The sequence below is a fragment of the Cydia splendana genome, chromosome Z, assembly GCF_910591565.1.
Source record: "Cydia splendana chromosome Z, ilCydSple1.2, whole genome shotgun sequence".
In the NCBI taxonomy this organism is placed as follows: Eukaryota; Metazoa; Arthropoda; class Insecta; order Lepidoptera; family Tortricidae; genus Cydia; species Cydia splendana.
In genome coordinates this window covers 46845271-46869756 of record NC_085987.1, presented here as the reverse complement: position 1 = coordinate 46869756, position 24486 = coordinate 46845271, and the positions used below count along the sequence as shown (strand labels likewise).

The following is a 24486-nucleotide window of genomic DNA, read 5'->3' as shown; positions in this document are numbered from 1 at the left end:
GCTAATTTAGAACATATAGTAGTAGCCATTATTTGCAATGTCATAAAACATGCTCCTATTTGAATTTATTATAAATTCAAAAGCTATAAACGCTTTATCTTTATCGCCAACAACAGCACTTTACAACTTTAAAGCCACACAAAGCATAATAAATACATGTAATGAAAAAGACCAACGCTTGCCAACCCCTGGGCATTGCGTGCCGGAAGTGCTGTCCCCGACGCCTGACCACCGCACGTGCTTCTAATTATTGTCAGAAAATGTTCTCTACCCCTGCTCAGGTGCGGTACTGGCCAATTTTAAAAATGTAGGAACATTGTGTGGCGTATGGTGGTTGGTTTGAAACAACTCTTTTTCCTATTTTTTAACTATGGAAATATTTAAAAAAGTTGTTTTAAAGTAGTCTGTTAGGATTGAGACTGCACCAGCAGTATTGCAGTGCGACATTACTGCCAACGTGATAATAAAATAAAATATCTGGGAGACCGAGGTTTGCTCGGAAAACATATAAAAACTCTAAAACGCGCGTTTTCCTAGGGATAAGACCTAGCTAGATCGATTTAAGTCGTGGCTTCGAGCAACACCAGAAAGGGAGACGTCATTTGTACTATTTCCCCTCTGCCGGACCATAGGCACAACTGTACTTAGGGCCTGCGATTCCGACGTGTCGGAAGGCGGTGTTGCTCGAAGTCGTGGTGTATAAATGGATTAGTGACATTTAAAATCAAAGGACACCACCTCCAGCCGTTGTTCCATTTACGATAATTCTATTTACTATAGCGTGTCGGGCCGTGGGAGTCGGCATGTGCGTATGACCCAAATAACAGGCATTTTGCATCGATCCAGGGACGCGGAGAGGCTAGGGTTATAACCCCCTATGTGCACAGGGTACTTTACGGTTTTTTTTTATTTGACTTAATTAGCCTAGCGTCCGAACACCCAACATACAATAAAAACCGGCCAAGTGCGAGCCGGACTCGTGCACTAAGGGTTCCGTAACATTAGGCAAAAAAATTATGTTTGTTGTATGGGAGCCCCAATTAAATATTTATTTTATTCTGTTTTTAGTATTTGTTGTTACAGTGGCAACAGAAATACATCATCTGTGAAAATGTCAACTGTCTAGTTATCACGGTTCATGAGATTCAGTCTGGTGACAGACAAACGGACAGTAGTCTTAGTAAAAGGGTCCCTTTTTTTACCCTTTGGGTACGGAACCCTAAAAAGGGCCTTCCCGAAATGCCACAGTAAAATCGCCCCTATTTGGAAACGAAACATAATAAAAAGGATTTAGAGCATAATATTCAGTAAAATCATATCTAATTATCATACAATAAGGGTTTCCGCGATCGAGATTTTCACTAGATGGCAGCACCGTGACGAGAGGTCTTTTTGACAGCTGCTGTGAAAATCGACCAATAAAAAAAACATGGTTAAACATGATTGGGGATTATGACAGCTAGACCTCTCGCCACGGTGCTGTCATCTAGTGAAAAACTTGATCGCGGAAAGCCTCATTAAAATGTGTACAAGATAGTATTTTATACAATCGTGATATAATAGAGAGTTTTTCAGTCGAGTACCATGTTTAGACAACGAAGCTTGCTGAGTTGTCTAAGTAAGGTACGAGATTGAAAAGCTTGATTATATCACTATTGTATACAATACTTTTTCTACGCGTCAATAAAATAGTACTCTAGTAGAATCATACAAACAAACCAAACCAAAAGCTAAGATACTCCAGCAGCCGCGATACCTTCATACTGGTACGCTCCCCGGCCGGCTCGGCCCGGCGGGCTGGTCAACGACACCTTCTTGTAACTCATGAGGCCCTGGTACTTGCTCCGCGCTAAATTCAATTTTTAGACATTTGTTTTCTCGATTTCGGCCACCGTAGCCTATGGAGACTAACAAGCAACGCTAAGTGGTTTTCGTAGTCTATGGATGTTGCTATATTAAGGGTGTCACATGCGCGTTTCTGACTTATGAAGCAATTGTTTCTACTATATAACCTAAAATAAATAATTATTTTGAGCTATGGTTTTGTTTCGTCCTCTTGATCGCGGCGAGCTGTGATTGGTCAATTTCATTATAGTTGACTAAACTGTATCGAAATGAATATTATAGTTGAGTTGGGAGCCTATACATTAAAAATACCCAATTGCAATTTGGTATAAGAAATCTTAATTCAAGAATTACAGTCGACGAGTAGAAAAAGGATATTTCATGTTCAGCCAGGGAGAATTCTACCGTGGTCTCCATACCTCTAGTGTAAATTTCATTCGATGGCGTGACGTGACGTACGAGTTTGCGTCTGATTTTGTATGGGATGAACAGCGCCCAAAGCGGGACGTTTTGGATACTCAATAATACGCTATCGAACGAAAAGTACACTAGGGTTCAGTAACCCAGCATAATCTTGGTCCGACTCTATTAGCCCCCTACGAGTAAGACCCACGGTCCGAATTACAATGACTATAAAAGTCTGACTCGAGCTCAAATATGACCCTACAGGAATTGTGGCATGAGCGACTCAAATGTACCGCGCACAGCTTGAAGTATCAAATGTATAGATGTACTGCATAATTGTTTACCATCGTATTTTCTCAGAAACGTTCGTATTTGTCATGCTACTTCAGTCAACTTCAGTACCTTTGAAGTAACTTCAGTACCTTCAGTAATTGGAGTAATCCAGACCAAACACTAGGTTATAGAGGATGCCTAAGTTCTAAGACCATTACATTTGCCGAGTTTTGGTCTTACACTAAGTAAGCTTAGCTTTAAAACTAGGTTACAAGGCGATTGCACTCAATTAATATTCGAAGTTAGACAGGAAACAGATGTAGTGCATAATTGTTTTCCATCGTATTTTCACGGAAACGTACGAACGTGTCTTGCTATTTCAGTCAGTCTCGGTACAAAAGGTACTGAAGTTGACTGAAGTAGCATGACAAATACGAACGTTTCTGAGAAAATGCGATGGAAAACAATTATGTAGTACATCTATACATTTGATACTTCAAGCTGCGCGCGGTACAGTTGAGTCGCTCATGCCACAATTCCTGTAGGGTCATTATTGAGCTCAAGTCAGACTTATAGTCATTCTAATTCGTTGATAAGACTGAATGAGCGCTGGTGGCTTAGCTGAAAGAGCGTGCGACTTTCAATCCGGAGGTCGCGGTTTCCAACCCCGGCTCGTACCAATCAGTTTTTCGGAACATTGTACGAAATGTCATTTAATATTTACCTACCAGTCGGTTTTCGGTGAAGGAAAACATCGTGAGGAAACCGGACTAATCCCAATAAGGCTTAGTTTACCCTAGGTTGGAAGGTCAGATCGTTTTCGTAAAAGACTGGTGCCTACGCCAATTCTTGGGAATATTTGTCATTGTTGCCAAGCGGACCCCAGGCTCCCATAATCGTCGCAAAAGGCCGGGAAAACGCGAGAAAGATGATGTTGATAACACTGAATGAACCCAAAAAGAAAACGGTTTAAAATTGGTGCCGTGAGCAGGATTAAAAATCCGCATTCTACGTCTAAAGTAAAACCTAGGTCTTAAGCTATAACCAAGATTACACAGGCATAACATAATCTGAGTACAATGGACCATTCAAGCGAGGTTCCCCAGGGTCCCAACTTAATTCTAAGTTTGCAAACCCACTCATTTATTTAAGCGTCGCGGGTAAGGTTGTGCAAGTTGGCTCCTGTTTCCTCGTCGGCCATGAATTTTAAGATGGAACATTGCAAAGGGCTCTGGGGATAGGAATTCAGTCATTGTCAAAAATTGAGGGGTGCAATGACAATTTTTCATTTGTTGTCGATTTTTCCTAATTTATTTTAGATATAACTTAGTGGATAAAGAGTTGATAATCCCTACTAATATTAAAATGCAAAAGTAATTATGTATGTCTGTCTGTTACCTCTTCATGCTTAAACCGCTGAAATTTGAGGCCCGGGGAGGGATAGTTGTAATAAATTATTTTTATTTATTTTCCTTCATAAGTTAGGCTCTTTATAACATGAATATAAAAATAAAATACAAAAACACATAAAAAAAACATATAAACACATTATAAAAAACCTAACCTAGGGTGCCGCCAGCAGCAGGGCAGGGCCCAAGCTACTGGTGGTCAGGGCCGCAGAGAGAGGAACCGGCGGACTATCCGCGCCGTGTCCAAGATCACCGCCTTCTGCATCTGACCCTTGATCCAACCACCTAGCGAGAGTCTCTCAAGATGTTGGTCGAGACTCTTCGCTATTAGACCGTTCACTGAAACGACTATCGGGACAATGATCGTTGAATCAACATCCCACATGGCGGTTATCTCGTGAGCCAAGTCTAGGTACTTACTGGACTTGTCCTTCTCGGCTTTCACGAGATTCTCATCATGGGGGATGGTGATGTCAACGAGCACGGCCCGACGTTGCGATCGATCTATTATCACGATGTCAGGCTTATTGGCCTTGGCTTTGGATAAATTATTATCATTATTCCACGCAGACGAAGTCATGAGCTCATGATGTAAGTAGAAATATGGTGGCCATGGCCCGACCCGTCCCTGTGTAGTCGAACATTCTCCACAGCATTGTATGAAATTCTTCAACCTAAATTACCATTATCAAACCATGTGCTTTGATTAATCACATCAAACTAGCCTTTAACAGTCAAAAGTCCCAAAAACAGTTTTAAAAAAAGCTTTACGAGTCAAAAATCTAAAAACACTTATTCAAAAAAAAAATCGTTCCAAGCAACCGTCACAGAACATTTTCAGGCAGAGCATCCACTCTATACTAATTGCTGCATTAGCCATTCCATTTGTTGGTCCAAATTTACGATGACGAGCGCTCTGTCACTCTGTTAAAGCACGTCAGTGGAAACGGGGAATATGGGGCCATAACTAGATGTAGTGTACTGACGACCTATATTTCTTTTTTGAGAATTTTTATAGGTTACCTATATTTAAAGGTCAAAACAAACTTTCGTGAGACAGGTTTTAAAATATTTAGATCACAACGGTTGCATTTTTGTTTATTTTTTATAAACACCCCATATAACCATTCCAGTCGCAGAATCACAAAGTGGTAACTAAATGTCAGATGTGTCGTAACAGAGTCCACACAATGTGTCTAGAATTGTTTCGAAACAAAGTGTCGTCGCCGTGTCTACACTTTTCCGTAACAAGGTGTCGACACATTTGTGTGCACTTTGCGTGCGGTTTGCGACTAAATCTGACAGCAAATTTGTGACAGCAAATGTCAATATAAAATACCTCTTGAAAACCAAGGTTTGTCAAACTACTATTAGTGTCTCGTGTGCTCGTAATTCTAGTAAGTCATCATGGGCAATGCAAATGATAATAATCGACCGAAACCATATAAACACCCAACACCCGTCAACCTTTTACAGAAAAGTTTTTAAAGAAATTCAATAAGCTACTTAGGTCAGGCAACGAATGCTCCAAAAGTTGTAGAGGGAAATGCTCGGAACACAATTTTTGACTCCGTAACTCGGTTTGACAAGTTAGGAGGTGAACATATCAAAAGTCCCCGGCCGTAGCCCTTGAGCGGGGGGGAGAGAGGGGGCTTTGAAGGTCCCATTTTCCCGTTTTTCGATTATATCTCGGAAACTATGCATCTCAGCGACATGGCCACTTATACAAAATGAAAGTTAATTTAATTTGTTACAAGTTTATTCCGTCAATTTTTTCGATATGTTGAATAGTTTTTGAGATATCCGATCTTGAAAGTTTATTTAGGGCTCTCAATTTTATCTTGATATAACTATATCAGTGAAGGTGCTAGGCCGTGTTTGGTATCGTTTTCGTATAAATCTGGGGTGCTGAATCCATTTAAGATATCACATTGACACCATTCCACAAAATAAAAATAAATCTTTTTAGGGTTCCGTACCTCAAAAGGAAAAAACGGAACCCTTATAGGATCACTCGTGCGTCTGTATGTATGTCCGTCTGAATACACAAAATAGTTCTTTACCTATAGATGACAGGAAAACCTATTAGAAATGTGCAGTCAAGCGCGAGTCGGACTTAATGTACGGAACCCTTAATACGCGAGTCCGACTCGCACTTGGCCGGTTTTTTTGAAACTCTTCTTGACGCTTAACCGCTGAACCGGTTTCGTTGAAATTTGGTATAGAAATAGTTTGCGTCCCGGAACAGGACATAGGATAGATCTTATAACCAAAATCTTTTGAAGGTGTGAAAAGTGGCGTGGAAATTTGTACGGGAAATCAATAACCGCTGAACCGATTTATATGAAATTTGTCAAATTTGGGATGGTCTACATCTTTGATTTAGTTAAAAATGATGAAAAAACATGACTTCAAACCTAAACTTAAACAGTATTAACTTCAAGAAGTCAATTCTGAATTCCCCCCTACACCTCATTTCACACCTTTAAAGGATGATTTTTGAGATAACTTATTATATCCTGTCTCGGGACTCAAAATATATGTGTACCAAATTTAAATTAAAACTGTTCAGCAGTTTAAGCGTGAAGAGGAGTTTAAAAGAAAGTATTTTAATAAGTTTATATGTTTTTACTTCGGAATGGTGTCAATGTGATACCTTAACTAAATTTGGTACTGCGAATTTATACGAAAACGATACCAAACATGGCCTCGTAGCTTTACTGTTGTAGAAGTCAAAATAAAATTGAGAGCCCTAAATTCTTATTACTTGGCCAAACTTGTGTAGAAGGAAAAGGTAAAATAAAAGTCTTCGGCAGGAATATAAGACACAAATATATTTTTTTTTGCGTTACTATTTCATTCATCAAATATAAACATACCTTGATTATACTATTCTAGTGAGATCCTCATAGATAAACAAAAACATTTACTTAAAAAATTACAAGGTCGAAATGTCACGGAACTTGTGAGAGTAATATGTGAAAAATATAAACTTTTATGACAAAAAAAATCTGGACACAATTTAAGAATCACCCAATTGCGTCGAGGAATCATCTGTATTTTTGCTTGTTTCATTACCTCCTCGCTTCTTTTTTGTCCTTTGTATTCTGTAGCAATTTGTTAGATCTGAAAATAAAGATAACTTGCGTCGTCACGGATGTCGATTTATAGGTTTTAGGGAGTGCAGAATTCGAAAACGATGATCATTTTATAATCCAAGATGGCGGCTACGTATTTTGTCATAAAAGTGGAATCCAAAATAGTCATCATTTTCGAAATCTGCGCCCCCTAAAACCTATAAAACGACATCCATGACGACTTTTATGACATAGTGCATGGCCGCCATCTTGGAATCCAAAATAGTCATCATTTTCGAAATCTGCGCCCCCTAAAACCTATAAAACGATATCCATGACGACTTTTTGACATAGTGCATTGCCGCCATTTTTAAATTGAAAATGTTATCATTTTCGAAATCTGCGCCCCCCAAAACCTATAAAACGACACCCATGACGACTTTTATGACATAGTACATGGCCGCCATTTTGGATTCCAAAATGGTCATCATTTTAGAAAGCGGGGCCCCCTAAAACCTATAAAACGACATACATGACGACTTTTATGACATAGTGCATGGCCGCCATCTTGGAATCCAAAATGGTTATCATTTTCGAAATCTGCGCCCCCTAAAACCTATAAAACGACACCCATGACGACTTTTATGGCATAGTGCATGGCCGCCATTTTGGATTCCAAAATGGTCATCATTTTCAAAATTGGGGCCCCCTAAAACGTATAAAACGACATCCATGACGACTTTTATGACACAGTGCATGGCCGCCATTTCGGATTCCAAAATGGTCATTATTTTCGAAATCGGCACTCCCTAAAACCTATATATCGACACCCATCTCGACTTTTATGACAAAGTGTTTTGCTACCATCTGCATGCAAGACATTTCTATTATTTTTACGTACAAAAATGGCCCCCTGTCAACTTTCAATCGAGATTTAATCGATAATTTATCCGATTAATATTCAGATTAATTCAATTTCAATCTATGTTAGGTCGACTAAACTAATCGCGATTAAAATTTGAGAATTAACTTTTTTTATTCCATTAATTAGTCGAATAAACAGTTAATCGATTAATGCCCATCTCTGACCACGGCATTTTTACACTTTGAGAATATCTGAAAACAAATCAACACAAGGAGCCATTTTGCAAATCCAGTAACATACCAGTAACTTTGTTATTACTTTTGACAGCGCGTGTCATGTGTCAACACAGAGTCGACACAAAGTCGAAACATTGCAACTACTTTGTGACTGCAATATTTCTCAGCCTTAAACCATATTTATACATCATAATTAACAAGTTTCGTAGTATGTAAAGCGTTATTTCTGTTATTTAAGTATAGTATACGCATCGAAGTACTAAAAATGCTTCAAATAATATAGTTATGAACATAGGCACTGAGAAGTAAACAATTTCATTTCCGGCTAAACTAAAACAATGTGGTGGCGCGTTGATTATATTACACTTAGTTTATCAAATCACTCGAGCAGTTTAATTCCCCATAATAATTTAAGTCATATTGTAATATAAATGCAAACAATATATAATTACGTCTTGTAATCCGTTTTAGAGATGGCGTATTAATGTCACTTATTTTTATTTAAGTATTTTTCCATCTGACAGTTTCCATTTGACAGGAACAAAATGAACGAATGAACGAATGATTTTGGCATAAAGTAGTCGCAAACCCGAAACAATGTGTGCACACGGCGACCACACTTTATGTCACTTTGTGTCATGTGTCGACCCTTCCCCATTTCTGGTAACTGTGTCGACACGGCGACGACTCTGCGACTGGAATTGTGACCGAAACAGACGGTGTCGACACAAGATGTGTCAACACCGCGTCGTAACGGCGACTGGAAATGGTTGTATGGGACGCTACAAGCCTCAATTAGCTAATAATCGTTCTGTCATTTTGACTTATGTATTTGTAAGAAAGGGATAAAACATAATTTAAATCAGGCCCGTAAAGTTTTATGAATAAGGGTGTAAAAATACAAGTGAGTGTATCCGTTTTGATCTAAATATATTTAAAGTGGTATTAGGTAATTATAGTTCGTTTTTTTAGCATTAGAAAGACCTTGAAAGAAGGTAAGCGATCTTGACATGTCTTTTAATTGAAAAACGCTTTTTAAAAATCAGTAACTATTACTTATGAAAGCAGAAGAATATAAATGATCGTATAAGATTCATATTTGTTACATATTTGCCGTAACTTATTTTTAAAATGTGTTTTTTAATTAAAAGACACATCAAGATTGTTTACCTTATTTATAATGCTAAAAAAACGAACTATACACTTTTTTAAAACTACGGATTTTTTTATGTTCTTTCTACGCAGAATCACGAGCTTTTTCGATACTTAGGAGAAAGGTGTTAAAAAATCCAAATAGGAGAAAAAGTGTCCCTAGATTTTTATTTTGGCTTTGTATGACGGTTTGAACGGCAGAAAAAAAATGTAAGGCAACAACATTTTTTTTTTCGCCGATTTGGATCGGAAGAGCTCGAGATTCTGGGTAGAAATAACTATTACACAAATGCAATTTTAAATAATTTCCCATAAATAAGATTTTATTTATCCTAGCCGAAAACATAATAGTTTTTTTTTTGTACGCCAGTTGTTATTTTTGAGTACTGTATAGATACACTAAGGGCCACTTGGATTGCACCATCCCACTAACCCGGGGTTAACCGGTTAAACTGGAGTTACCATGGTTAGCAGTACATTATGACACAGGGTTAACGGTTTAACCGATTAACCCCGGGTTAGTGGGATGGTGGAAGTGGAGCAAATACTTTTTTCTATATCACTAATTCAACATTATTAAAAAATATGTGTACCTAAGTACATACTTAAGTAACTAGGTAGGTACATCTTTTATTAGCCGCCTTCAAAAAAAAAGGAGGTTCTAAGTTTGACCCGTATGTTTGTATGTATGTATGTTTGTCCGCGATTATCTCGCGTTTGGCTGAACCGATTTTGATGCGGCTTTCGGCAAAGTGTTTGTTACATTCTGGAGAAGGTTATACGGACTAGAATCGACCACAGTTTTGTGATGTAAACTAAACTTAACTATTATCAGTAAAATAATAAGTACTAAAATAACACTTGGCCACAACCGGAATTTTATTTATGATCCCTCTATAAACTTTACCCACAAAATCTGATACCGCGAACGGGTGCGTATCATCATACATTTTATGCCGATACAACCATGTAACATAAATATGACGTATCTCCCTAAACTTGATTGTGTACATACGACCTTACGTAACAAGACGGTTGTATATGCCATGTTTACGATTTGGGATACCGATATGTTCTCAGTTCGTTGGTATGAGTTTATATGGTAATATGTTTTTATGTAGGGTGATAGCCCCTTTGAATTGGAATCGGAACAGATACAGCCTAAGCTGTGGCAGCGGTATTTACTTACAGCCGTATTCGAACAATGAGATACGTCAAATACTAGATTCATTCATTCTTTTAAAATCATGGCTTCAGCCCATTGGGGCTATTTCGCCAGTGTCAAGGTCGTAGTAGCAGGGTAAAACGATTGAAATTGTACGGTTAGTACAAGACAGTGTACGGTGATTTAGCTCTTGTAAAGCGATAGCGGGCTTTACAAGAAACACGTGGACAACCGGCCGTTGGCTCCAAAATGGTGGATAAACGAGCTTCAAGATAAATTCTCCATTCACTGCACACTACCACATTAGTTTACTGTATAATAGGCTATCGATATTACACTTTAAACAATATTAATGAGCAAAAAACGAATCAATTAATCTCGTCGCGTGCCATCAAGATGGCGCTCGAACCGGAAGTCCCAAAATACTAGATATTGAGACGATATGGATCGGATATGTCAGTGTCAAACAAGTGGCAAAATTGACGTTTCTTCAAACAGAAACGTCACTTTTGACACTTGTTATATACAAGGGGGCAAAGTTGTTGTTTAACCGTTCGTGCTAATATTGATACCCGAGCAAGCGAAAGATTCCAAAATTGAACCCCGAGCGTAGCGAGTGGTTCGAAAAATAGAATTTTGAGCGTTGCGAGGGTTTCAAAGCACGAGGGTTCAACAAAATGTGCCCCCGAGTGAATCACAAAATTTATCACCACACCAGCCAGAACAAAATATTACCTAACTGTAAGATATCTAACAAAAACAAACCAAATCAAATCCAAATGAATGTTATTAAATATTTATCATCCAAAATTATCATTGAAAAGTCAATTCTACTAGCAAACATAAGAAAACAACTCAAACTTTGCATTTGATTACTTTGCCTCACATGTGAATAAAATGCAACTTTGCTATCAGTTTTTGACGTGCAAAGTGAGCCTTTCCGAGTTGGTGTAGTGAAAAATAATATTCTCGAGGCGACTTCGCCATTTTGAAGATCAACCGGAAAAATTTGGTAGCTGGTTTGACCTAAGACAAGTAGGTACCTACTTCCCCGTCACGTCAAAATTCAAATTTCGAAGCATTTCTACAACGGCTGAAAGCGTACTTCAAAAGCTGTACGAATATATCCAGGCATGCTTCTAAGTCGAATTTTCTCTTAGCAGAACTAAGAATTCATAAATTATTTATAAGACACGTCCTTTCATACAAATATTTTTATTATTCCCCCTCTCTGGCTGTTAAGGGTCACAATCGTGTGCATGCATTTCGTGTATAGTAAGTCGGTGTCGTACTTACCGTACATGCAAAACTAGCCCTTAACGGCCTGACACAATAGTGAACACTACACAAAGCCTCTTTTGTTTGAGAGTGTTCTTGCTAATGTAATTCTGGGTTCTATTTCTTGGATCATACGGTTTGTTTTACAGTGGTCGGTGCAAGAACGCTCGTTGTGAGGTTGTCGTCCAATCAATTTGTGACTTTATGCTTCTGATGTAAGGTCTGGTTTTCATTTGAGCGGGTGAGTATGAAATTGATTCTTGTTCTGAGCGTGTCTGATAAGGCTGTGTATTTCAAAGGCTCTTCATACTAAAAAACCGGACAAGTGCGAGTCGGACTGGCCCACCGAGGGTTCCGTACTTTTTAGTATTTGTTGTTATAACGGCAACAGAAATACGTCATCTGGGAAAATTTCAAATGTCTAGCTATCACGGTTCATGAGATACAGCCTGGTGAAAGACAGACAAACGGACAGACGGACAGCGGGGTCTTAGTAATAGGGTCCCGTTTTTACCCTTTGGGTACGGAACCCTAAAAACGAGTACTGCATAACCAAAATTTAAAGACACATATAGAGTGAAACGGTATGTTATGAAATTCTGTTTCGGTTTTATGAAAATGAAGGTTATAAATATCACATAAAATACCTTATACTATAATAATACACCTAAAGAAACCTTCCTCAAGAATCACTCTACTGACAGGTGAAAACCGCATGAAAACCCGTTCAGTAGTTTTTGAGTTTATCGCGAACATACATACACACAGACAGACGAGGCGGATGACTTTGTTTTATAAGGTGTATTGATAGAGTTGGGAGGTTTTATAAATTTCGATGTCAAACGAAGGGGCATACATATCTATATTATTATATGTATAATATATATCTATGTTTCTAAAATAAATCGTGTAAAAATATTTTAGTAACCACCAGGGAGGAAAATTGTGACTGCGGTTGTATGAAAAAGCGGTCGTGCATCTTAACCTTTTGGACGACAATGACCGATATATGCGCACCACAGGTCCAACGCCAAAGACCGATTAATCGGTCACAGACCACAGAGCAACATAGATCTACGTGCATATATGCATTAAGTTCAATTTCAGCTTTGACACTTCGGTGACGTGGCGTCTGACAGCTTTTGTGTTTGACACGGCATCGAAAAGGTTAAAACCAAAATTTCCCGTATCTACATATCATACCTTATAAAACAAAGTCCCCCGCCTCGTCTGGCTGTTTGTGTGTATGTATGTTCGCGATAAACTCAAAAACTACTGAACGAATTTTCATGCGGTGTTCACCTAATATCAATAGAGATTAGAGTGATTCTTGAGGAAGGTTTAGATGTATAATTTGTTAACCCGTGCGAAACCGTGGCGGGTCACTTACATCTTATAAAACTAAGGCCCTGCCGCGTCTGTCTGTATGTATGTATGTTCGCGATAAACTCAAAAACTACTGAACGGATTTTCATGCGGTTTTCACCTATCAATAGAGTCATTCTTGAGGAAGGTTTAGATGTATGATTTGTTAAGGTATACCCGTGCAAAGCAGGGGCAGGTCGCTAGTAAATTATAAATGCACATATACGTACTTACGTATAAATTCTATCTACAAAATTATCACTATAGTTCCATTCCCGTTCATTCGATAATGCATCTATTTCGGTACCTGTCATTAAATATAATATATGTAGGTATATGGATTATACTAAAATTTGCCGTAAACTTTAGACTTACATGATTAAATAATGATATACATTATAGAGAAATAACCTGACAAGTGCGAGTCGGACTCACCCACTGAGGGTTCCGTACTTTTTAGTATTTGTTGTTATAGTAACAACAGAAATATATCATCTATGAAAATTTAAACTGTCTACCTATCGCGGTTCATGTGATTCAGCCTGGTGACAGACAGACGGACAGTGGAGTCTTAGTAATAGGGTCCCGTTTTTTATTCTTTGGGCACGGAACCCTAAAAAACCAACAAACCTACTAAAATCAATTTTGCCTTTATCACAGAATACCTACGTAATAAGCACTAGAATCCCCATTATTATCCCAAAAATACTCTAATAAAATAAATAAACTAAGACTCCGCTGTCCGTCTGTCTGTCACCAGACTGTATCGCACGAACCGCGATACTTAGCTAGGCAGTTGAAATTTTCACAGATGAGGTATTTCTGTTGCCGCTATAACAACAAATACTTAAAAGTATGGAACCCTCGGTGGGCGAGTCCCACGCTAGTCCGGTTTTTATTCTACTGCCGCTGACTAAAGTTGTATGCCAGACTATAACTGAAAGTTTAAGAAGTTAAACCTGAACTTCCGGATTCACCGGCAGATGTCATATTATCCGTCTGCTCGGAGTTTAAAAGTTTTTTGGGTTTCCGGTTGAACTTAAAATGGCGAAGTTGGTACCTATATATTTTTTTGATTTTACTCATTAATGTTGAGTAAAGTGTTATAGCCTATTATGCTTTGTTAGCAACCTGGCGGCTTCGCACGGGTTAATAACAATGACCTAAACCTTCCTCTATCGAATCACTCTTGACAGGTGAAAACCGCATGAAATCCGTTCAGTAGTTTTTGAGTTTATCGCGAACAAACATACAAACACACAAACAGACAGACGCGGCGCGGGACTTTGTTTTATAAGGTGTAGTGATGTTAGCTTATTGTGTGGCGGACTAATCCCAATAAGGCCTAGTTTGCCCTCTGGGTTGGAAGGTCAGATGGGTCTCAATTCTTGGGATTAGTTGCCAAGCGGAAACGCGAACTCTCGTCGCGCTATCGTATCGAATGGAATTTGCACTAGGTTCAGATATACCTACGTATATCGTACTTATATCGATAACTGAGAAGTTACTATGACGACTAATGACAATTCAATAATGCCACACAAATTCCGGCTTGTGGCACAGAATAAATAATAGTACTAGGTACAGAAGACACACTCTAACAAAACGCGTCTGTTACGATCAGGACAGATATGGCCGCTAGGTGGCGACAGCGCCACGCGCGGCTTATAGGCACCAAAATTGGTGCGGAACGGACGTACTTTTAGCTACCTGTAGCAAAGCGACGAAATCGCGGAGTGAGCCACGCCCGCTTCTGGTAATTAGTGAGCTTTCATAAACCCGTGCTGTAAAAGCCTCTGAGCGAAGTGAAAGCGTTCGTTTACAGCCAGTACATCACATTACAACTTATAACCAAAAACCTTACACTTTCGTTAATCCAAAACGTATTTAAAACTGGCTGAAAAGCTTAAAATCCGCGTTCTACTTTTTTACCACCAAATGAAATAAGCAACGTCATTACCCAAAATTAAAAGGAAATTATCACGTGGATACTGGCTGAAATAATACCAACATGAACACAAAAATATAGGCGTAGGTATATATAGCTCTCCCTTTCGCGCTCATCGCCGCCCGAGGGGCCGTAAGCGGGACGGCTAGCTAGCGGGCGTCTTATATTATTCATGGGACGCGGACGTCGAGCGAGACCGCTATACGAATGGGTCCATGAGAGCGAAAGGATAAGACAGTGGTTCTCAAGGCCCCCGTCAAATGAAACGGTAGGTTGGGGTGTACGATTGTTCTAGTTAAGTATATATAGGTAGGGTAATATTATGTTGATAATAAAATGCATTTATTGCAGAGATGTTTGGATATGGTTATTTGTAATATTTGGAGTTGTGAAAATGTTATGGGTCAAAAATGTTTTATACATTATGAAGTAAACGAACTTACAGCCTAAATTTCGTACTTTATCATTATAAGCATGTTAAAACCTACTTGGAGTTAGACCAAGATAACTCTGCAACGATTTTGATAGCACACGCAGTGCAAGTGTTATTTATACCTAGGTCATAATTTCATAGAAGTTTGACGTTTAAAATAACATTTACAGTATATATATGCACTTTCCGTACATATGTCAAAAGTTTAAAGGGCCACATGTACCTACTGTAAAACGTTGAACGATACACGTGCGAATAGGTAATTCGCAACTCGTGTCGATTAAAAACACTCTTCGGTCGTGTTTTAATTTATCGCCAAACGTTTCGAAAGCCCCTTTTCCGCACTTGTATCGTAAATAACTATTGCACTGCGCGTGCTATCGAAATCGTTGCAACATAATCTTAGTCTGACTCTATTAAAATTTGTAATATTAGATTTTCAGAAAAATGTATGTAAATCGGTAACTTTTGTAATGTCTACAGAAAAGATGTGTTTCAAGTTTATAGTGCTTCATTTAGGTACATATCGGTAGCAATTTTAAACTTGGATAGGTATACCTATACATTTTATATCCATCTTTTTTTTAGAATATGAAATGATAATATTATAACGGATTTTCCATTCCGTCTCGCGGAAGTTAATACTTTATTTGTCTTTTGCCTTTGCCTTTGCACGTGGGGATATAGATCCAACACGTAGAGGCCCCTTGGAGAGCTTTAATGTCATGTAGAACGCCTGCTGGAACCCGGTCTCAGCAGGCATTAGGACTATTGTAGAAATTAACAAAAAAAAATAACCGCCGAAAAAAAACTAAAAGGAAATAAAAAAACCGACACTAACACGAAACGAGTCGACCAACAAAAACAATAGCACACTGAAAAGAAAAAAATAATTATTTTGTCTTCAATAACGCAAGTGAATACCTATGAACTATGTATATACATACTTCTGAAATCAATCACACAAATCTGCGTATTTATATATTTACAATCTGTTATTTTTGGAGTCGGTGCCAGCCTCAAACAAACTTGAGCACCTTAGTGAAGCAACTGCACCGACTCCAAAAATAACAGATTGTAAATATATAAATACGCAGATTTGTGTGATTGATTTCAGAAGTATGTATATACATAGTTCATAGGTATTCACTTGCGTTATTGAAGACAAAATAATTATTTTTTTCTTTTCAGTGTGCTATTGTTTTTGTTGGTCGACTCGTTTCGTGTTAGTGTCGGTTTTTTTATTTCCTTTTAGTTTTTTTTCGGCGGTTATTTTTTTTTGTTAAAAAGTTTTTATTTTATAATTTTCTGTGGCTATAATTTATACAAATTATTACATGCTTAATTTTTGATTACTTTTAAAATAGCTACCTACCTTGCTTTAGCTATTAACTGTTATATTAATAATCCTACTTTAACTATTATGTTCTGTAATATAAATAAATTACCCCTATTTTCCCACCCTTAGGGTAGGATTTTTTTCCAAATTTTTATTATTATTACGACTACTCTGTAAAAGGTTATGCGTGGTCATACGTTACAATGGGTGAGTGAAAAAATCAATCATCCCCTATTTTCCTACCCTTAAGGTTGAATTTTTTTTTCCAAATTTATATGGGACCAACTTCGGGGTATACCCTTTCCAATAAAAAAATAATTATCAAAATCGAACACCTCTGTAAAAAGTTATGCGTGGTCATACATAAAAAAAAAAAAAAAAAAAATATACGCGTCGACTTGAGAACCTCCTCCGTTTTTTTTTTCGTCGGTTGAAAAATAACAGTATACCGGTCTATAGATTGAAATTATACTGAAGAGTGAAGATCCCTCAAGAAATATATATATATATATATCTATATTCTTTATGTAACTCCTACTGTCTCCTCCATATAATGGTATATAGTTTACGTCGAAAAAAAAATGATTGAAATTTGGGTGTGTGAGACTGGGCTAGGTATTGTATTATTATTAAAATATACCGGGTGTGGCCTGTAACACGAGCAAATAATTTAAACATAGATTGTACTCCTCAAACGGTGACACATTTGTTCAACAACTTTTAAAAATTATGAAGTATTTAGACTCGCTATTTTTCATACAAAATAAATATTATCTTCAATGGACGCCATCGCCACGCCATATCATTGTGATTGACGTTGCTTGTCACGCCTTAAACATAACAAAATTCGCAATACATTGCCTCTTAGAATAAACTTTAAAGTGTATTAAAAACCAAACCACAAGATATTTTTAAAAGTTGCTGAACAAATGTTGGTCAGTATGAGGAGTACAGCCTACAGTTTCATTTTTTGCTCATGTTACAGGCCACACCCGGTATTGTCTGGGAATTAATGTACTTTAATTAATTTTAGGTGCACATTATTTTTTATGTAATAAGATACTAATCAGCCATTTAATCATATTTGAATTAAGTAATTTAAGTACCTATGACTAAATGGCGCTGGTGGCCTAGCGGGGAGAGCGTGCGACTTGCAATCCGGAGGACGCGACCGATAGGGGTGACTCATGTTAGACCGGGCCGTGTCCGGGCCGGAGCTTCCGGCGCATCGTTTTCTATGGAAAGCACCACGTGATCACCTGTCATGTCATAGAAAAGTAAGCCCCGGGAGCTCCGGCCCGGACACGGCCCGGTCTATGTGAGTCATCCTTAGCGGCCATCTCCATACAAAATACTACTCCATCCATACATTTTGTATGGAGCCGGTCGCTATATAACGGCTAGGAAAACGGGCCTTACACCATTTCCGAACTAGGTAATAAGAATTTATATTTTTATCTTTTAGGAACTATTTATTTTTGTAAACGAACAAAATTATTATCCACGATATTGTTAAGTACAGTCGCCGTCAGATATATCGGAGCGGCCGAGGTGCTAAAAAATATCTGAACACGCACTCTAACGCCTTGACAATAGAGGCGTGTTCAGATATTTGTGAGCGCCTTGGCCGCTCCGATATATCTGATGGCGACAGATGTAGTGCATATTGTTATCCATCGTATTTTCTCGGAAACGTTCGTATTTGTCATGCTACTTCAGTAAACGTCAGTACTTTTTGTACCGAGACTGACTGAAATAGCAAGACACGTTCGTGCGTTTCCGTGAAAATACGATGGAATAAAAATGCGCTACATCTGTATCACTTTTTGTATAATATTTAAAAGATTTTTTTCGTTATTTTATTTTGTATCAATTATTAAATTGCACTTCACTTTTTATAAGCAGACACTCCGTTGGGTAACTGGATCCCTGTAATAATATATATCATAACTTAGGTACAAAAATATATATAAGTATATAATAACTACGGCCCGTAATACATACTTAATGCGAAATTATTTGTTATGTAAATAAATAAACATTATTAATAGGTTCCAGTGGAAATTTAATTATTAAAAAAAAAAAAAAAAAAATTACTCTAGTAGTCGTTGGGTTGAATTAATTGTTAAGTATTTATTTTAAACAAACAGTCAAAACCATCCTCTAATATTATTATATCTAGACTATAATAAAACAAAGTCCCCCGCCGCGTCTGTCTGTTTGTGTGATTGTATGTTCGCGATTAACTCGAAAACTACTGAACGGATTTTCATGCGGTTTTTACCTATCAATACAGTGATTCTAGAGGAAGGTTTAAGTGTGTAATTTGTTACCCGTGCGAAGCCGTGGCAGGTCGCTAGTTAAAATATATTTTAATCGTTGTTTTTATAGCTTACAATGATTAGTGGTCAATTTGTGGCGAATATCTATAAATCCCGGTCTTTTGATAGGCTAGCGTGGGGATATAGATCCAACACGTAGAGGCCCCTCGGAGAGCTTCAATGTCATGTAGAACGCCTGCTGGAACCCGTTCACAGGCGCAACAATAGACACCCATGAACCGGTCGCAGCAGGCATTGGGACTATTGTAGTTTTTTTTTGTACTTAAACACCAAAAATTAGTTTCAACATATAGTAGATATATACCTACATGAAATGAGAGACTTACGTAACTTATGCCAAGAAATTCACTTAAAATACATAAGTGATCTGCTTTGAATATTAGGTATAAGTATGATTAAAAGAGACCTTTATTTTGTTACGTTGATTGTAAAAATTTAATTGTATTCGTAGATACGTCCGGTTGTTGGTGCGCTGAGGAAAAACTTTCCTTAGGGAAGTAGGTCGCCACATGCAAGAAAGGGGCCTTGACCCGCGCTCCGGGTTTTTCCTGGTGGTGCAAAGGCTGCCCATCGCAATTCAACGCGGTAACGCAGCGAGTGTGATGGGCACCTTTGCGCCGGGAGTTGCGCGGAGGAACCTCTTTCAGTAGCTTTTAATTTTTTTTGTTTAATTTTAGATATATTCAGGGTTCTTAGTTTTAATTTAGTTTTTCATTTATATATTTAGTTCATAAGTTACTTATTTGTCTTGTTATTGTATAATTCATACGGAATTCATTGTACATATTTGTATTATATATACACACGTATTTGTTTACATATATGTGAGTATTTTTGTTTTATACGCACTATTTAGGTTATCTTTTTTTATCATACGAATAATATTTTCCATCTTCCAAACAAAACTAGAAAAGAATTAAAAATATTTAATTTATTGTTTTTTCTCAGTAATTATATATGCATCTTTAATATTTACAATATGTATTAATTAAAATCATTATTTATCAACCTATCGAAATAATACAGTTAAATGTCGACCAATCAAAATAATATCTTTAAATTTACAAAAGACATGAGTTAATATTTTTTATTAAAAAAAATACAAACTATATAGTCTAATCTCAAATAATACAAACATTTAGTCCGTCGCCTAGTACTGGGTCAAACAGATCACTGTGTTATGTCTTTCCTGTAGACATACACAAGAGTTAAGGGCTATAAAGGTTAATTTTCTTATTTAACCCTTATCCACGTGAAAAGGTCCTCCTTTTATTTAGAGAACTATGATAAAATCATTGCTTACATGCCCACAAGCTGTTAACTATTGCCCACAGGAGAGAAAAATGTACTGGTCGCGCGAACACACTAGTTTTCTCTCCTGTGGGCAATAGTTAACAGCTTGTGGGCATGTAAGTAATGATTTTATCATAGTTCTTTAAATAAAAGGAGGACCATTTCACGTGGATAAGGGTTAAATAAGAAAATTAACCTTTATAGCCCTTAACTCTTGTGTATGTCTACAGGAAAGACATAACACAGTGATCTGTTTGACCCTACTATAGTTTGTAACCCGTAGCTACACAGAGCTACGACGCGTAGCCGTCGGCGTAGCGCCGCCCCGGGCGTAGCGCCGCCCCGTCGGCTGAAATACCTAATGTGCTACGACAATTTACGTGTACGAGAAAATGCCTACGTTTACTTTTTTATTTTTCTTTGGTTTTTATTTTTGATCGGCCGAGAATGTAAAACATTGGTTACAAAATTACAAATCATCTATAAATCATTATAAATAATTTATACATTTTTTTTTAAGAAAATAATATTATGTGTAACATCATTTTATTAATTTTTATATAGCCATAAGAGGGTGTCACATATTTTTGCGGCCTAACAACATATTATTGCAGGTGACTGTACAAAACCCTAAAAAAATCATAAAATTGTTTAATTTAATGATCGTAACAAAAACGTATATTTTTTAAGAGAGCGTCACATTTATAGTCGCATTATTTAATTTATTTAAAAACCATTAACATGTAATAATTTCGTTTTATCTCATTATGAAAAACATTTTTTTATACGTCGCTATTATTAGTAATGAAAATATAGTATTATACATGATTTTACTTATGCTTTTATTTTTGAAGTAAACTGACGTTTCAGATAGTAAATAATACTTAAAAAAGAATTCATTAATTGAATATTTAACTGAATGTAACAGTATAACAAAAAGGACTTATATTAATATCAAAAATAAATGTTTCATGTGATTTGAATGATTTTAAACCTATTTGGTTAATGTATTTCCGTGTAAAAATATCTTACCAAGAAAAAAGCTGTAAAATACAAACTTAAATTTTAGAACGTCGAATAAAATAATATAACATTTCTCTACCACCTGGCCACGTTCGCAGGTTCTATTTTCGTTTAAAAAATATAAAAACATTACCAAAAAATTTTTACAACACGCCCCGCACCGTACCTTAATTGAATGTATTATTTATTATTGATAAGTAAATACTAAAACCTTCATTTATTTTAAATTTTTAAACAACTGTAAAAACCGAAAAAATCTTATTCCATTCGCTGTTAAGTACGTTGCTGTTCAAATTCATTTAATCCTTCAAAAACACATACTTTTTAACTTACAATAAAGCTATTTTATGAATAAAATCCTTAGGTCTTAGGCTAAGCGCGCACTACGATTTTAATTTTTGTGACACGATTTTAGAATCGCGCTGTTATAGGTACATATTTTTTGTCGTATAATATAAACACACACGTTGCATTTCTGTGACAAAATTATCGCGCGACAAAAATTATCGTAGTGCGCGCCTGGCCTTAATCAAAATTTTATAGCTTCTTCTTCAGGTTGTATTCTGTTTTTTAACATGTCGTATGCCATACGATTAAATAAATAAAATAAACACTTTAATTTATTTCATTTTTTCCAAATATTACCAGGACTGTGGTAATAATTATCACTTTCCATAAAAATTAACATCCCGACGCGAAAACAATTTGTTTCCCGGCCCTTCAGACAAACGGGCGCCGGCAATAAGCTCGAACAAATGGCGGCGCTAATAAAAACCCCGTGAAACAATCCAACTGCAATGAGCGCAGATTACGCCGGGAAACTTGTAATTCCTGCTCTGTAATTTATGATGTGTAATCCGGTTTGGTACTTTGGAGTTTTTTTTTTGTTGGTTTGGTGAGATAAATAATGTTTAATTTGACTCAGATATTTGTTATTTTTTCACGTTTTTAATATTAAATGTAATACAAATGGATTTATGTTTAGTTTTATTTTATAAATACATAATAGTAGTAGTTAATTAGCTAGTAAGTAAATAATTGTGTATATTATATTATAGATACTAACATTAGCCTTAAGATAAAAACTGTCACTAACACTATTGATCCAAGTTGGTCGCGAATAAATGAATTTATTATTATTATTTATTATAATTCTATTCACAGTTATCTTGTTTATAAATTTTACGTTTCAGAAGTGGTACCTACATAATAAATCTGATAATTATAAACAATTATTCTAAAATATTTTTACAATATTGTTACACTAAAGTTATTCTCCTATATTTCTTCCATTTAATTTGGTTGATTTGTTTTTTTTTACACGATTATTTTTTAATACAATAAACAAAAAAAATATGTTATTTATTAATGGCATATTTAATGGTATAACGGATGTATTTTTCTAAATACCTATACTTAAAATACATCCGATTTTTTTTGTGCCTTATTTATATAATTTAATATGCCATGTTTGGTCTACGGGTTTAATAAATGAATGGTACATTTATTTAACGGTTTTATTATTTGTATCTCCTTGGATTTCACGGGCCTATAAACCCCGGTCTTTTGATAGGCTTGCATGGCGATATAGATCCAACACGTAGAGGCCCTTTGGAGAGCTTTAAGGTGATGTATTTAGAACGCATGCTGGAACCCGTTCATAGGTGCAACAATAAACACCCATGAACTAACGGTTTTATTATTATTACGGTCTATCAATAAATTGTAATCTAGCCTACATGTATATGTATACTAGGTATTAGCTATACGAATTCAACAAATACCTACATAAATAATTGATGAAAAGTTAATATGTCCGTTTGAGATAGTTGAGATTTATTCCCAGCTTTTTATATTTAAGCAAAATATATATGTATTAAATTATATCGTTTGTAATAAATGGCTTTATTATTATTATAAATTATATTTTTGGCGTCATCATGTAGAACATGTATTATGTATGTTAGAGCCTATTTGTTTGTATTGTACAAACATTTAGTTTGTATGAAAAGCTTTAACAACCTTGTATTCACTAAATTTCAAAATCAATATATAATAAAACCATCCTAAATATATCCAACACAAGTACCTATGTATTACGGACCGTGTTAAAAATTCGCACAAATATATATATAAAAAATGGAGCTCCATTTATTCGCCATTGCAATCGCTAGCATAAAACCATCGCTCAGCATATATACATAAAAATACATACCTGAAAAAAATGGATTAGTAGTTTTTGTTAGTTTTTTTTCCACCCTGAAAAAAAAATTTTTTTTGGCACCTGAAAATGGGTACTCACAGAAGGATTGGGCACGCAGCGCCTCGGATCCGGGCTCCGATACGTCGGGCTGTACCGGCCCGGGAAGCAGCCGGGGGGCCCCATGAGCCCCCCGCCCGACTTCATCTTGTCCGGGGAGTACATGGCACATGACCCCCAAGGGTCGTCCTCCAACTTTAACACCTTGGAGGGTGAGTGGTATTGCCGGTCGAAAATCTTGGCGGCTTTGAGTACGCACGGGGTGAAACGCGGCACGACCGCTCTCGACGCCGGATAGTGACCGACTGGCGACTGCCACGCCCCGCTGTGGGCATGTTTACGGTGGCCCCACAAATGAGTGAATTATTCAATTCGTTCATTCACTCATGTGACTGCCTTTTCACGCGTCTCTGAATCGATACGTTAATGTTAATGCGTTTTTCATAATCTTAGATATAATGTAACTGCAACAAAGAAGGCCCAGGTCTTAAGCTCGCTTACTTTCAAAATGTCGTACTTTTATTAGTATGAATGGGTTAAAATTTCAGTACCATAGACAAAACTGCATGCTCGTATTTATATAAGTATAAAAAAATTGAAATAACCATGAACAGAGCGTTAAGCGGGACGTTTTGGAAACTCAAAATCCCATACAAAATTACACTTAACGCAAACGCGTCACGACACGCTACCAAATGTAATTTACACTCTACAGCAGCGGTCGGCAACCTTTTTGCAGCCAAGGGCCACATAGTAGTTAACGAAGATGACGCGGGCC

General features: G+C 36.9%; 1 protein-coding gene across 2 annotated transcripts in view; it reads right to left on the bottom strand.

Moving 5' to 3' along the window:
- LOC134804103 (inhibitory POU protein) overlaps positions 1 to 24077 on the bottom strand; it is a 95564-nt gene extending 71487 nt beyond the window's left edge. Inside the window, exon 1 of one of the 2 annotated variants that reach the window (XM_063777044.1) lies at positions 23751 to 24077. In XM_063777044.1, coding sequence (XP_063633114.1) covers positions 23751 to 23873 — 123 coding nt within the window. In that variant the 5' untranslated portion in view covers positions 23874 to 24077. The remainder of the gene's footprint in view (positions 1 to 23750) is intronic. The other variant, XM_063777043.1, reaches the window with a different exon arrangement.
- Positions 24078 to 24486: the final 409 nt, after the last annotated feature.